The sequence below is a fragment of the Trypanosoma melophagium genome, assembly GCF_022059095.1.
Source record: "Trypanosoma melophagium isolate St. Kilda chromosome Unknown ctg37segment0, whole genome shotgun sequence".
In the NCBI taxonomy this organism is placed as follows: Eukaryota; Euglenozoa; class Kinetoplastea; order Trypanosomatida; family Trypanosomatidae; genus Trypanosoma; species Trypanosoma melophagium.
In genome coordinates this window covers 322,214-337,776 of record NW_027125174.1, presented here as the reverse complement: position 1 = coordinate 337,776, position 15,563 = coordinate 322,214, and the positions used below count along the sequence as shown (strand labels likewise).

Below are 15,563 nucleotides of genomic sequence, written 5' to 3'. Positions count from 1 at the left end.
TGGCTTCGTTTGCTATTAAATCTTTGTTTGTTTGTTTGTTTGTTTATTTCTAGCTTTTGTTTGCTATTAACTCTTTTCTTTGATTCTTTTGTTCCTGCTGCTCGTTACTTTGTTTGTTTTCCCCTGTATTTCCCCCTACAAAACCAAAAGAAGAATTGCTTTTTTTGTTTTTCACCCCGCACAACTGCCCTGTATAAATAAACACTATATATGTGTAAATACATAAACATATAAGGTGCTTGTATTCACGCAGTTTGTTGTTTACTTTATCATTCCACTTTTTTTTATATCTATCTATCTATCTATCTATTTTATCTATTTATTCATCGATATATATATTTGTATATGGTTGAATATTCATCATATTCCATGCGTACAAGTACTTCTTCATATTGTTCCTTTTTTATTCATTTATTATATTTACTGCCTGAGTGATTGTACGTTTTTCTTGGATTTCACACAGTTACTGTACGAGGGGTTATTGTGTTATGGTTTATACAGCAAGTAAGAAGAACAACTACTACTATATATATATATATATATATATACAAAGAAGATGAATAAAAGAAAAAGAAGACATATTAAAAAGGACAATAGTGAACGCTGAATGAGAAGTTGAGTGAATAAAAGAGAAACATACCCATATACGAAAAAAAAGTATATATATATATATATATATATATATATATATTTATGGATGTATATATTATATATATGGTATATATAATATAATTTATGTTTTATATCTGATTCATTTTTATTTATAATGATTCCATGTATTACTATACTTCATATTTAAAACTATTCATAGAGATATAAACGAAGGACAGAAAGTGAATTGTTTCTATTACTTTATCAGAATATACTTCCCCCATTATTGCCGTTTCCATTAATATTATTGCTATTGTATTTACCTGTTATTTCCCTATTTTCTCGGTGTCGTTTCATCTTTTCTCTATTTTTATTCATTTTTTTGTTTTTTATTTTCTCTCTGGTGTGGTAATATTAACAGTAGGAAAGAAGCTTCTGTGTTTTTGTGAAGAGAAGAAACAAAACAAAGCAAAACAAACAAAAACAAGGGAAAATCAAAGAACCCCCACAAACATACCTACATATATATATATATATATATATATATATATATATATATATATATATATCACAAGAACAACAACAAGAATATTATTATTATTATCATCACTATTACAGTGTATTAATTAATAATGGAGAGTGTGTATCTTAAGAACAGTGTGGGTCCTGTTCTCGCAAAGGCCGTTGCGGAAACCGTACTCGCCCAGCCAAGTAATCCACAGGAATATCTCGCCCTCTATCTCCTACACGTCCTGCAGGAGGAGGAACGCACTACCGCCGCGGCCGCATTGAAACAAAAGGTGGAACAACAACGGCAGTGGTGGGCAAAAGAACGGGCACTGCGTGAGAAACATGCGGTGGACACAATTCAGCGTTTCTTCGCTAAATGTAAAGATGCACTGCGGGCTCGACATGCACAGGAAACGGCATTGTGGACAAAGTACGAATCCGCCGTGGCGGAGGCGGAGGAGCTGTTAGACGAAGAAGACACACACGGCGATAAGGCAGACACCACAACAGCGGCAGCAGATAATAGGAATAATGATATAAATAATAATAAAATGCATGGAAATACACGCACAGGTGGAGGAGGAGAAGGCGGCGAAGAAGAAGATGATTCGGCGGCATTAGAAGAAGCCGCTACAGCTGCAGAAGAGGCCCGTGCGGAGTTTTACAAAGCCCAACGTTTTATGCTTTATCTTCGTAAATCTCTTATTGGTACACTCAAGACAGAATTGGTGGATCGACGGGAACAAGTGCGGGTGGAACAGGACCGCGTGCATGATCTGCTGGACGCCACAGCCGCAGAGGCACGTGAAAGAGAAGAGGCGGAATTTAATAAAACAACAATTGCCACTACAACAGCAGTGGGAATAAACACATTGCCGTCTTCAGCGACAACAGCAGCATTGGTGAAACAAATCAATGTACCACGGCATGATCTTATTTCAGTATCGATGCTGCTCTACCGCGTGCTACGCTGCTGGTGTTATTTTTTCTTTGACAGTACACCCAAAGAGACCGACACCCCAGCGAAGGTGGCTGCGTTGGTGAAACCGTTTACATTTATGCAATTACTACGTGCCTTTACTCCTGTGGCCACATACAGACGTGGACGTCCACTGCGGCTTGAACACATTATACACAACCGAGACGACGAGGATGATACAAATGGCGTGGATGATGAGGATCCCATGCGTGAGGGTGATAGTGATCCACTACCGCAGCCAAAGCCACGGCAGGCACGGCGTGTCAGTCGAGTTCTGCGTGTATTAATGCATGATGCGGAGTATATTACTACTGTGAATCCCGCAGACTTTATGGATGTGGACGAGTATGATGAGGAGAACGGCGGGGTGGGCGATCATGGCAGTGCCACCAACAGCAGTACTCATAATAATAACAATAACAACAACAGCCACAATAATGATGATCCTTCCAATACTAATAATAATCAACATAATACAGATGGTGGCGCTGGACTGCGGGCGGCGGTGGCGGAGGCGGAGGCGGCGGCTGCACGTGGTGCCGCACTTGCAGAGCGTGTGGAGTCCACCGCACGAAAACACAGTGTGGTGTTATATGCATTACTGCGACTGCTCCGCACTGCAAGTGGCTATCGCGATGCACGTGATCGTTGGTTAAAACTATTGCAGCGTGGCGGACATGATATACCGGCCGCAGCGGGAGAATTACCGGAAGATGATGATGCGGATCCACACAATGATGAGGCCCCACGCGACGAGGACGACTACGATAATAATAATCCCAATAACAATGCCATGGATTATAATAATATGGTGGAGGATGAGGCACTGCGGCGATTATTACTTGTGATTGGCGTTGATGAGGACGAGGCACTCGCGAAGTTGTGGGCGGCAACAGACGCGGGGCGGCGAAAGCGTTGGGAGGCGTTTGCGGCCGCGGCTGCACGACGGGCTGCGGAGGAGGAAGAAAGCGGCGGGCAGGAGGATGATGAGGATGAGGAGGATAATGAATAAATAAGGAATTGTATATAGAGGGATTGTAAGGGAGAGAGAGAAAGAGAGAGGTGTGTTTCTGTGTTGGATATATATATATATATATATATATATATATATCTTATAGTGTTGTAATAGGGAAGGGATGTACATATGTATAGAGAGAGAGAAAAAAAAAAGAGAGAGAGATTATATATATATATATATATATGGTGTTAGGAGGCAGAACAGTGAAGAGAGATAGGGGGTGAATGGATGGAATAGAGGAACGGAAAAGAATAGATGAGAAGAGAAGGATGTGAGGAGGGACGGTTAGATATGGATAGGAAATAGAATAAAGAAGACATAAAGAAAGAAAGAAAGAAGGAAATATTACGAGAAAAGTTGTATTTTCTCTGATCTCATTTCACTGTTTTCATTCTTTCTTTTATTTACGTTATAAAGAGACACACATACACAGTTTTTCCTTGTCTACACCATGTATGTGTCTTTGTATATATATGTCTGTGTGTGTGTTTCTTTCTTTCTATTTATTTATCACTGTTTTTCCTTTTTTTCTGTTTCTGCGTTTGCTTTATTTCTCATTACTTTTTACTGTTTCATTTCTTTTCCGTTTCGCTGTTTCTCTTCAATGAATTCCTCACAAATGTAACGAGTATGATACACCAAACTTCCGAAGAGCAAAAATCAAGCAGAAAGCTATTCGGTCTCTCCGAAAAGTCAAAAAAAGCAACAACAAAATTTCTTTTTTTGTTTGGCGAATATGTACACATATGAATATATATATATATATATGTCTGTATATATCTTGTTGGGTATAACTGTTTATATTATATAACTCTATATCTTTGTTGATTCTTTTCTCTTTCATTTTCTTTATATATATATATATATATATATAACTATCGGATATATGTATGTGTCTCTTATACTATCTATAAAGGTGTAGTCCTAAACATACAATACATACAGATATACATAAACTTAGATTGATACAAACACACACATATATATATATATATATATATAGTGTTCTCTCATTTCATGCTTCGCCGATGTTTTCTATCTTCACTCACTATTAACCTTCTCACATGCAGCAACAGTATTCGTCCATATAACAATATCAATAGTATTAATAATAATAATAATAATAATAATAATAATAATAATAATAAGAGTAGTAGTGGTGGTAGTATGGGAAACTGGCAACCACGACAAAAACAACAGGCCCGTTTCTCTAAAAGCGCATTAACACAAAGTCGACAACGTCATCATTTACAGAAGGAAAAGGCAGCACTGCGGCAGAGAATTAACGAAGAACAGGGATTACAACAACAACAACACGCAAAACTACGTCGATTGTATAGTAATACAGCCACAAGACTCATACATAGTGCCGGACGATCAACAACAGTCTCTAGTGCAGATGCCATGGCCACAGCGAGACATTTATTAATGCTGCAGGAGGCCACACGGAAAGAAATGAAACGTGGAAAGAAGGGACGAAAGGAACTCTTCAAAGAGAGTAAGAGATGGTTTGGGTAAAGCTAAGTGTAATGTTTATTATCTGTTCTTTTTATTTTTATTTTTATTTATTTTTTTTTTTCATTCTTGGATGTACTGATTGTATATGTATCATTTGACTCTTATTGAGTCTTTCTTTCTCTTATTGCTATCGTATATATATATATATATATATATATATATATATATATATAATGTGTATACTAGTTAGTCAAATGCGCTTCTTTGCTCGCACACAGTCGCTTTATTACGGTGCTGTACGAGCGATATCACGACATACCAACAACACTAGTAAAAGAACATACACTCACAATAACAATAACTATAATTATAGTAATAATACCAATGGTTCTACTGCGGATAGACAACGACGGGAAAAAATACGGTACCAGACATTAGGGGATTATCTCCAGCGTTTACCTCGTGGTATTCGTGATTTATTACTGTGGTCACCCGCTATTGCTATGGCGTACTTTGTGCTGTACAAACAATCCGTGTATTATCTCGCCTCACACAGGCGAAGACTATTAGGTCGTCCCACAGATATAATCACAACTACCACAAGTCTTAATAATAATAATAATAATAATAATAATAATAATAATAATAATAGTACAGTTGCAGTCAATTCACCCATTTCGAAGGGAGGAGATGATGTGTCTAAACATCTCGTCCAAGTTCAACTAGATGATATGGCAGGAGGAGCTGTAGTGAATGGAGTTTTACTGAAAGTACTAGAAGAAAATGATAATAATAATAATAATAATAATAATAATAATAATAATAATAATAATAATAATAATAATAATAAAACAGCATCTTCTTCTTCATTCAATACTTCTCATACAAGTAGTGCCGGTGCATCTCTGCATAATAATACAGCGAACTCATTATTATTATCACCACCATTAATACCACCGTTTAGTACTGGGGCGATTGCACATGCACCGCCATCACTGCGCTTAATGCGGGATTTGCAGACGGGCAAAATTATTGGATACACCGCCGTGTGAAGAACTTACTGCGATAATAACAGTAAAACTGAACAAATTATACGTATACACAATAATAAAAACGTAAAAGAAGAAAAGGAGAAAAGAAAAGAAAAGAAGAGGGAAGTACATATATGCAGGACTCTCTCTTTTTTTTTAGTTCCTTTTTTTTGTTTTATTTTGTGTATCTTCACAGGGATATTATGAATACGTAGAAATACGAAAAAATAAAACAAAAATAAGAAAAAGGATGAATCAACTTTTATTGTTGACTTGAGAAAAAAGGAGAGAAAAAAAAGAAAATGATCTTTGGTTTATTTGTTTTGCTTCTGTACCTATATCTCTCTCTTCTCTCTCTCTCTCTATATATATATATATATATTACTATATAAGCAATAGAGGTATCTGTACATATATCAAGAAGAGTGAAGTACCCCCTTCTAATCTCCTTCCTACACACAAGTTTATCCTAACAGTATTCACAGGTGCGACAAATACATACAAAGAAATACTCCAGCAATAACACAAACAGTGAAAGAGGAGAAGCAAAGTAAAAAAAAAGAAAAGCGAAGGGAAAATAACAAAAGTGAAAAAAAAAGAAAAGCGAAGGGAAAATAACAAAAGTGAAAAAAAAAGAAAAAGAAGGAAAAGAAATTAATACACACACGTAAAGAAAGAGGGACAACCATACTACACAATCCAAGAGCTACAAGAAAGGTCCAACATATAGAAACAAACATATATATATATATATATATATATATATACTATATAAGAGATAATTTTTACTAACAGGGTGTTTGTCTCTAGTCTCTCTATCTCTGACTTTGTGAAGTAAAGAATTAGAAGAATACCACCCACACCACCAAGGAAAAAAAAAACAAGAAAAAAAGGACAATTTAACGGTAACACTTCATATTCAAAAATGAACGCGGTTGATGAACTGAACTTCCGTCTTGGTATTGGTCCATCACGGCCAAAACTGCCTATTACACTACAACGATCTGGTTATACGCCTGTGCGATTGTTGGGAAAGGGAAGTTTCGGCAATGCCTATCTCGTCTATCACGCTGAACGAAAGGAACACTATGTGGTGAAGCATGTGAATATGTCCAGCATGACAGCACGACAGCGGAAAGACGCCCATCAGGAGATTGCCGTATTACAGCAGTTGGAAGATCCGAATATTATTCGTTATGTGGAGTTCTATGAGGAACATCCCCATTTGTATATTGTGATGGAGTACGCCGATGGCGGTGATGTCTACACACACCTTAAACATCTACGCAGTAGTGTATGGGCGCTTGGAAGTGGTGGGAGTGGGGGATTAACAGAGGAACAAGTCATTAGTCTTTTCGTTCAAACCACCATGGCGGTAAAATATATGCATGATAGACGTTTACTTCATCGTGATATTAAATCGCAAAATGTTTTTTTAACACACAATCATGTAGTAAAATTGGGTGATTTTGGCATCAGTACAGTCTTAATGAGTACGGTGGCCATGGCGCAAACAATGTGTGGTACACCATGCTACTTCTCCCCAGAGTTGTGTCAAGGCAAACCATATAATAATAAATCGGATGTCTGGGCTCTTGGCATATTATTATATGAATTATGTACAACCGGTCGATTGCCATTTGAGGCACACACTATGAATCGACTAATGGATGATATTTGCAATAAAGAACCCAGACGCATTCCCCCAAGTTTCTCTGATGAATTATGGCATCTTGTTCAATGGATGTTGAAGAAAGATCCACGACAACGTCCAGATGCGGGGCAAATTCTCCGCTCACCGGTACTCGTACAGGCAATTCCAGATGTTGTGAAGAAAATAAGCGCCACAGACCCACGCTGTGAAGTGGAATATCAACGTCTATTTGGAAGTGACAGTAAACCACTACCGCCAATTCGACCGGGTATGGAATTACAAAATCAATTATCACAACAACAACAGCAACAACAACAAGAACAAACAAAAGATGGGAAAGAAAGTGAGCGGGCGGGAGTATTTCCTTCTTCTGGTATGGTGGCAGCTGTAGGGGCTGCAGGGGCTCAACGTAATGAATTCTTTCATAAACCTAATGGAGAATATCCATTTATTCGCGGTAATGCTTTGGGTAATAGGCGGCCTGATGCTGAGTATAAGAATCCCGTAAGACCACAACCACAACGAGAAGAAGAAAAGAAGAAGGAAGGAAAGGAATATGGATTTGCACCAATAAAAGTACCTGTTGGGGAACCAGCACCAGAGGGTGGGGAATTAAAGTATAACCCTATTCTTCTACAAGGGAAATTAAATCATGCTAAGGGGAAAGATATGGATGTAAAGAATAATAATAATAATAACAATAACAACCGTGATTCTCCATATGGATTTAGGGAACCTTGCGAGAAGGCGATTGACAGGAATCTCAAAGATAAAAAAGATGTAGCTAATAATAGTGCACTACGTAAAGAGCAAAAACCACAACAGGATGTAAAAGAACGATCACCTTCCAAGAAAATTGATGCCAAGTTGGGTCTACAGGATCTTTTTCTAATATATGATGAAAAAAAGAAACGTATTATGCAAGAACGTGAACAACGTTCTAATGTGCGGAATCCAATGAATTACCAGCCTAAAGATGTCGTTGGTTTTCGTGAGAAAGCAGCTGTAAAAGTTGCTGAAGGACGTGAATCACCAGAAAAGGTAGAAAAACAAAATTCCCCAGCTCCACCATCACCTCCACCGAGAAGAAAGATAAGTAATGTTGTAGAGGTAAAACCAGGTGAAGGGGTAAAAACGGATGAAAAGGATAAAGATAATTCTTCTACTCCTACTGCTCAAAATGAACCTGCAAAAGAAAGTAATGGTAAAAATGCCGATAAAAAAGAGAATGAAGAGTCGCAAAACGAACTTGTACTCGTTCTACGTGAAATGGCAAGTCACTTTGAATCAGTTCATAGTAGTATGGCTCGTGCAGAGAGTGGTCGTAGCAGTCCTGGCTTGAATGCCACACCGAAGCGACATGTTAGTGATACGGGCATTACTGGTAATAATAATAATAATAATAATAATAATAATAATAATAATAATAATAATTTTTCTACGCCTTCTCATGGGGTAGAAAAAGATAATCTTGGCTATGGTGATCATGATGATATGTATAATGTTGATGGTGATGAGGATCCTGGACAAGAGTTTGCGGATGCGATGGGAACCACCCTGGATGTAATGAGTTTACGACGTTCACCTGTCCCACCTGCTGTGATTCCACTGGAAATTGATGGTAACAGTGGAGAAGAACGCATTCCATTAAGTATTGCGCGTTACACTTTAGTATGTCCAAGACAATCTAAAGCCCTATTACCTGCTTCTGCCCGAGGCCAACAACATCGAGATGCCTTACTGGGTATTAATAATAATAATAATAATAATAATAATAATAATAATAATAATAATAATAATAATAATAATAATAATAATAATAATAATAATAATAATAATAAGGGCGAGGTACATGTGGATGGTGTATCTTTAACGAAGGGTGTAACATCATCTCTTGCTAAAGACGGTATACAAATAGAAGAATTCGCAGATAATGAATTGATGGAAGAAGAAGAAGGAGGTGGTCCACCCTTTAGTGGTGGCTGTCTGTGTGATGGAGTACATTTCAATGGTGATGCCTCTACTATATACGGAAGTTTTGTCTGCAACTGTGTGGTGTGTTCAAGATTCTCTGGTGCAATGATGGGTGTAGAATGGCTACATCTTCCGGATGTTTCACTAGAAAAGTTCCTTACTACACCAGCAGATGTACAGCGTGCCGAAGTCTCTGGTGCTGCTGCTGTGAAATTAAATGATGGAACACCAGCGGGTGCAGGCGTGGCAGCCGCACAGGCCCTTGCAAAGGGTTCTACACCAACTGCAATACGGAAAAATCAAACATCAACAACAACAAAAGAGAAAGAGGATGGGAAAATGGGAAAAGAGAGAAAAGATGTAGCCGTGCTTATGCCACCTTTAACCAAACTCGTACTGGAAGTGCCTGTGGCGAGTGGAGGCAATACGGATGGTAATGACGACAGCAATAACAATAACAATAACAATGATGGCTGTAAGGATGTCAATGATGCGCAGCTAATGGGGGAGTTTACGGTGTATTTCTGCAATAGATGCGGTTGCACAATTGGGATGACCCATTATGACATTGAAGGTGGACTGCTTGCTAAAGCGGCACTCTCTGATGCGAGTCTTGCGGTTTTGGAATCTTTCCAGCAGACAGTGGGACTTACGGTTATGTAATTAATAATATTCCGATAAGATAATGATGATATATTGCCTCTTTTATCCATTGTTTATGTGTTTTTTTTTTTCTTTCTCGCATTATTTTACTTGTTTTGATTATTGGCACGTTTTCGGGCGTTTCAGCTTTTTTCTTTCCTTTTTTCTTTCTTTTCGTCTACTTTCGTTCTCTCTCCTTTAAAATTTCCTTATTCCTTTTATTATTGCGCTGGAGAAGTTTTTTTTTCTTGTTTAATGTGTTTTTTTTTTTCGTATTTCATTTTTTTATTTTGTTTACATAGACCCACTTTTGGAGTGTGGGTCTTTCTGTGCTCCTGCATCAAAAAATGTAAATAGTTCGAGCTTCTATGTTTGATTAATATCTATACAATATGGACCAATAAGGGAAGAAACGAAAAAAGAAAGAGAAAAAAGGGGGAAATGTAAAATAATTCTCCTTTCTTTATTTTTCTCTTTTTTTCTTTCTGTCTATCCCTCCATTTTTCTCTTTTTCTCTATCTGTCTTTTTGTCTATCTATTTATCTATTTCTCTCTGTTTCTGTGGAAATGGTGAAGCTGTAGAGGTGAGATGTTTCTTGCTCTTGCACCTTCTACTCTCATATTTGCTGTTACCATCCTTTATTTCCTTCTTATTTATTTATTTATCTCCCTCGTTTGTTTGACAAACGGGTATTATACTATTACTATAGAGATGAATTTCTTTTTCTTTTCTTTCTTTCTCTGTATGTGATGATTCCATTGCGTGAGTGTTATAAGGTTTACACGAAGGAAACAAAAAACAAAAAAAAAGAAAAACAACAAGAAACAACAACAGCTACAAAAAGAAAGTATTATTACGCTCTGAGAACCACACGAAATGTCCACTGTTCCCTCTCCACTCTTCTCCTCCTCTGCCCTTTCACGCTTACGTGTGGTGCAGCGCAGTTTTCTCACTCGCCGCGGTGGCCGCCACTTCCCCCGCACCGCCGTGGCCGTCGAGTACCGCCCGCCCGTCCAGCGACAAATCAACGGAAGTGATGGGGCGAATTACGCGCGGGTGATTGACGCGGAGGTGATCCACGGGGACGAACAGGCGTTCTGGGGGGAGCGGCGGGGATTCTACCGCAAACCGCTGCAGTACTTTCCAACGTGGGATAGACTCGCCCAGACACTTATATTGATAACACGACAGGTGCCGCGGGTACCGCAGGAAATGGCGTTTCGGCTTATGGCGGTGTTTCTCAAGTTGATGCTGTTGCCGCGAATAGTGATGAATGCGGATTTGATGTTGGCTTCATGGGTGGCAATGAATGCGGAGGGTGTGATAGCGGCAGCACGCGGCGATGATGGTGATAGTAGTAAGGCGGATAACAAGGATAATGGTAATAGTAATAATAAGGATAAAAGTAGTGGAAAAGAAGGAGGAGAGGGAGAGAAGAGTGTAGGAACGGATGCAAAGAAGGAGTAAAATGGGTGTAGATTGCTGTTCTCTCTTAACTTTTTCTCTCTTTCGTTCTTTCCTATTGTTGCATTCTCTGTCCATTGAGTTTAGAGAGAAATTACATGATTGATGTTTGGTGTATGGTTGGGTGGTTGGTTGTTCTTGCTGTGTATGTTGTATGTGGGTTATTTGTTCTCGTTATGGAGGAACTATTCCCATATTTTACAGTGTTTCATTATTATTTTTTTTTTTCGGCTATTCACTCATTATTGAATGCCAAGTTTTATCATTATACATATTACTTACACATGCCCTTTTTCTCTCTGTATCTCAATTGAAATGATAAAATGGTGTTTCCTTTTTTCTTACTTCTTCTTTTCTTATTCCCATAACACATATATTTTTCTACCCTTTCCACAATTTCTCTCTCTCTCTCTCTCTCTCTATATATATATATATATATATATATATATATATATATATATATATATATATATATATATAGTGACGGTGTTATTTAGATTGCTGTGTTTGTGAAATGGCCGCAGACTACATTCAGTTAGTTGGCACAGACGTGCCTGGTAGTTACGGTAGTTGTTGCTTTAGCGGTCAAATACACCACGAGGCACTGCGATGCCCAACAGAGTGGACAACAACCGAAGAATATAATACACAACAACAAACAGAAGAAAAAGAAACAACAACAAAAACAACAACAACTACACGAAAAACAACATTAGATCCCTTCACTGGTGATGGTCAGTTGTTATTCTTTAACTGTCCGGAGGGAACACAGCGGTTTGGGGCGGAGGCGAATTTACGTTTGGTCCGCACTCGTGGTTTCTTTTTTACCCGTTGGGCCGCCACAACTGTTATGGGAATGCCGGGTTTACTTTTTACGATTAATGATGCAGGGGTGCGGCATGCGAACTTCTTTGGCCCGAGTACTTCTCCACAAACAGCAGTTTATAAAGAGGAAGAAAGAGAAACGTATAATAATAATAATAATAATAATAATATAGTAATAGGCCCATGGAATGAGAAAGAAAAAAAACAGACGGGAGTATTGTCTTTAATGGCAGGATTATCAGGGATGTTGGATGCATTACGTCGACATTACTTTTGTTATCGCAAGATGCGATTTCAACAAATTTGTGCTGGTCATACACTACGCAAGTACAAGACATCACTTCCATACAATGATGTCTGCGAAGTCCCATTACCAACAGCAATAACAACACAATCTCAATTACAATCACAATTACAATCCTCATCCCTATCATTATCCACATCACTGTTTACATCGCCATCTGGATTTATCACATTAGCACTCTTGCTGAGTCCAACTAGTGCCCTCATGGCATTTCGCATCCCATCTCCCGCAGTCTCAGCGGCGGATATAATATATGGATATGTTATTATACACGCACCAGCAGCGAGTTTTGATCCACGTCGTGCGAAAGCATTAGGCGTCCCACCAGGCCCGCTTTACGGTCAACTGAAACAAGGCAACGGTGTGTGGGTTGAGAAACCGCCGACTAGAGATGAGGGAAGTGTAGGGGGGCGGTGTTATATTGATCCACGTAGTGTGAAACAAGCGACTGTGGGTAGTCGACGGCTGTATCTTTCTCTCGTGCTTGATGGGGATAACTGTGATGAAGTGGCAACGGCGATGGAGTGGCTGTTTGGTCGAGCTGTAGTGAGTGATGGAGGTAATAATAATAATAATAATAATAATAATAATAATAATAATAATAATAATAATAATAATAATAATAATAATAATAATAATAATAATAATAATGAGAATTGTTCTTCTGGTCAACTCGGACATTTTCTCCAGCAATGGCAGCCATCTTTACTCTACTGTGATGAACATACATCCGATATATCAGAAGAAGAACAAGAACAACAAGAAGAAAGAAGTATGGAACTCGTACACATTGTACATGTACAACATGCAGACTTCTTCTCCAAAATGGGTTTAGAGACTCTTATAGCCGCACAGAAACACTACATTGCATCTATCTTTGCACATGTACGTGATGATATTCGTATTCAGGCTGTGTCATATGTTGATAGTCATATCTCTGCTATGAATCAAACAGATTCTTTAAATAAAACACCAATCACAACTCATCACTTCTGTGCGGCTATTCAACAGGAGTTTTCTGCCTTTCCTACAGCTCTTACACATCGCTATCACCTCAATAATATCGCTCCAGCACAATTCCCAATACCCTTCATCTCCTCTAAAGAAAAAAACGATACTGCTGTATTGGAATCTGAATTAACAACAGAAATCGATAGTCAAACTGCAAAAGGTCCTGTGTGGCCGTATGGTGTGAAACATCAATTAATTCCTACTGGTGCTACTACACCTATAGTGGACAGTACACATAACTTGGTGCAGGTATCTACTGTTTCTGCTGCTGCCGGCTCCTCTTCGTCAGTTGTACGAAGTGTAAACAAGAATAATAAAAATAACAATAACAAGAATGGTGATGGTAATGGTAATCATAAGAAACGTGATATGCCGGGGCTTCTCCGTTACCCAACAGCACAATCGGCATTAGCAATGCTTTCTCCTCAGTTTAGAGCAACTATTGCTGAAGTGCATGAACAACAACAAAAACAACAACAACAGACTGTATTGACATCACCAACGCCTCTTAATCACAATAATAATAATAATAATAATAATCATCATCATCATTATTATTATGAGAAGGATGGTGGTGGGGCTTTAACCTTTCTTGGTACTGGCTCTGCTGTTCCTAGCAAGTACCGCAATGTGAGTGGTACATACCTTGAGGTAATGTACAATACACACAATAGTGCCACAATACCTCGTCGTGTTATTATTGTGTTAGACTTTGGTGAGGGAAGTGCTGGACAGTTGGCAATGCAATTAGGTAGTACATGCACACAAGCATTGCGGCGCTTTATGGAGGACTTGACACTTGTGTTCATCTCCCACGCACACGCCGATCACCATCTTGGATTAATGAGTCTATTGGAACTACGACACCGCATATTATTAGAATCATCATTATCATTATCGTTATTATCATCTTCATCATCGAGTAGCTCTGTTAAGAAGCGAGAACCTTTACTTGTGGTGTGTCCGCAGGAGGTGTATGAGTTCTTATTAGAAACATGGGGATGCTGCAGTAATTACAGACTGTGGTTTCAGCAGGAGGTGGTATTTGATATAATTCCCGCCGAGCGGTGTCGTGTGCATAGTAAGAGTAATACGCCTACTGATATAAATAATGATTATCATCATAATAACACAACGGCATGGACGCCAACAACACCGGTGTATTTACCACGACTACATGCACTCTGCACATCTCTGCAGCACAACACTCACATTATAAACACAAAAACTACAATGAATATAGATAATAAGAAAGAAAGTCTATTTCCCCTACTCTGGGCTGCTGAGGTGTTTCCAGTACATCATCCAGCCAATGCGCATGCATTACTTCTACGCTTTCCAGCACCAGCCATGAATGGTACCTCACGTGTCATGTTATTCTCCGGAGATACCCGACCATCACCGTTTCTCATTGAACGCTGCCATCGATTTACCCACACACATCCAAAATACAAAGAAGAAAAAGGAGAAGAATTATTTCTATGCCTTCATGAAGCCACATTTGGCGAGGGCTGCGAGGATGAGGCACTACAAAAGTGTCATTCCACACTCCCGGAGGCATTACAAGTGGCGGCGGCTATTCACGCCAGACATGTTGTACTCAATCACTTCTCCCAACGTTATCCAAAACTGCCGGGGCTAATGAAATCTCAATTAGATGGAAAAGACGTTGATTTGCAGGGAAAGAGGAGAAGACCACGACTGGTGGAGGGGGAGCTGCCATGCAGAGATGATGCAGAGGATATACCGTATACAAATAACAAGACAATTGGGGCAGAACAACAGAAACAAGAAGGAAAAGAAGAAACGAAGGATATAACACTAATCGATAATTCAACAACATCAATAATAACAACACAAGAGCGAAAGATGTGTTTTGGTTTTGACTTTATGCGACTTAGTTTTGCATCTATGGAGTCTGGAGAGACGGCCCGATTAACGCCTGTATTTGTGCAGTTGTTGGAGGAGTATGAGTCGTGGGGTGTCGGTACAACGAAACGACTTCGTGAGTGAATAATAAGAAGAAAGGCAAACAAATGGATTAAATACAAATAAAGGAAGAAAATTTATTTGTGGGGGTTTCTTTCTTTTTCTTTTTATT

General features: G+C 38.8%; 6 protein-coding genes across 6 annotated transcripts; all 6 read left to right on the top strand.

Moving 5' to 3' along the window:
- Positions 1-1,223: 1,223 nt before the first annotated feature.
- On the top strand, positions 1,224-3,092 carry LSM04_001594 (Dpy-30 motif; the record flags this gene model as incomplete). The annotated part of the gene is made up of 1 exon (XM_067335912.1): positions 1,224-3,092. One exon carries the CDS (start codon positions 1,224-1,226, stop codon positions 3,090-3,092), a length of 1,869 nt encoding a protein of 622 aa, XP_067188326.1.
- Positions 3,093-4,115: 1,023 nt separating this feature from the next.
- LSM04_006786 (uncharacterized protein) lies at positions 4,116-4,616 on the top strand (the record flags this gene model as incomplete). The annotated part of the gene is made up of 1 exon (XM_067335911.1): positions 4,116-4,616. One exon carries the CDS (start codon positions 4,116-4,118, stop codon positions 4,614-4,616), a length of 501 nt encoding a protein of 166 aa, XP_067188427.1.
- Positions 4,617-4,810: 194 nt separating this feature from the next.
- On the top strand, positions 4,811-5,608 carry LSM04_005517 (uncharacterized protein; the record flags this gene model as incomplete). The annotated part of the gene is made up of 1 exon (XM_067335910.1): positions 4,811-5,608. One exon carries the CDS (start codon positions 4,811-4,813, stop codon positions 5,606-5,608), a length of 798 nt encoding a protein of 265 aa, XP_067188403.1.
- A 904-nt stretch (positions 5,609-6,512) lies between these two features.
- On the top strand, positions 6,513-9,878 carry LSM04_001852 (Protein kinase domain; the record flags this gene model as incomplete). Its single annotated transcript, XM_067335908.1, has 1 exon — positions 6,513-9,878. One exon carries the CDS (start codon positions 6,513-6,515, stop codon positions 9,876-9,878), a length of 3,366 nt encoding a protein of 1,121 aa, XP_067188331.1.
- Positions 9,879-10,734: 856 nt separating this feature from the next.
- On the top strand, positions 10,735-11,325 carry LSM04_004994 (uncharacterized protein; the record flags this gene model as incomplete). The annotated part of the gene is made up of 1 exon (XM_067335907.1): positions 10,735-11,325. The coding sequence occupies one exon, from the start codon at positions 10,735-10,737 to the stop codon at positions 11,323-11,325; it is 591 nt and encodes a 196-aa protein (XP_067188385.1).
- A 511-nt stretch (positions 11,326-11,836) lies between these two features.
- On the top strand, positions 11,837-15,475 carry LSM04_007850 (uncharacterized protein; the record flags this gene model as incomplete). Its single annotated transcript, XM_067335906.1, has 1 exon — positions 11,837-15,475. The coding sequence occupies one exon, from the start codon at positions 11,837-11,839 to the stop codon at positions 15,473-15,475; it is 3,639 nt and encodes a 1,212-aa protein (XP_067188445.1).
- Between the last annotated feature and the right edge of the window lie 88 nt (positions 15,476-15,563).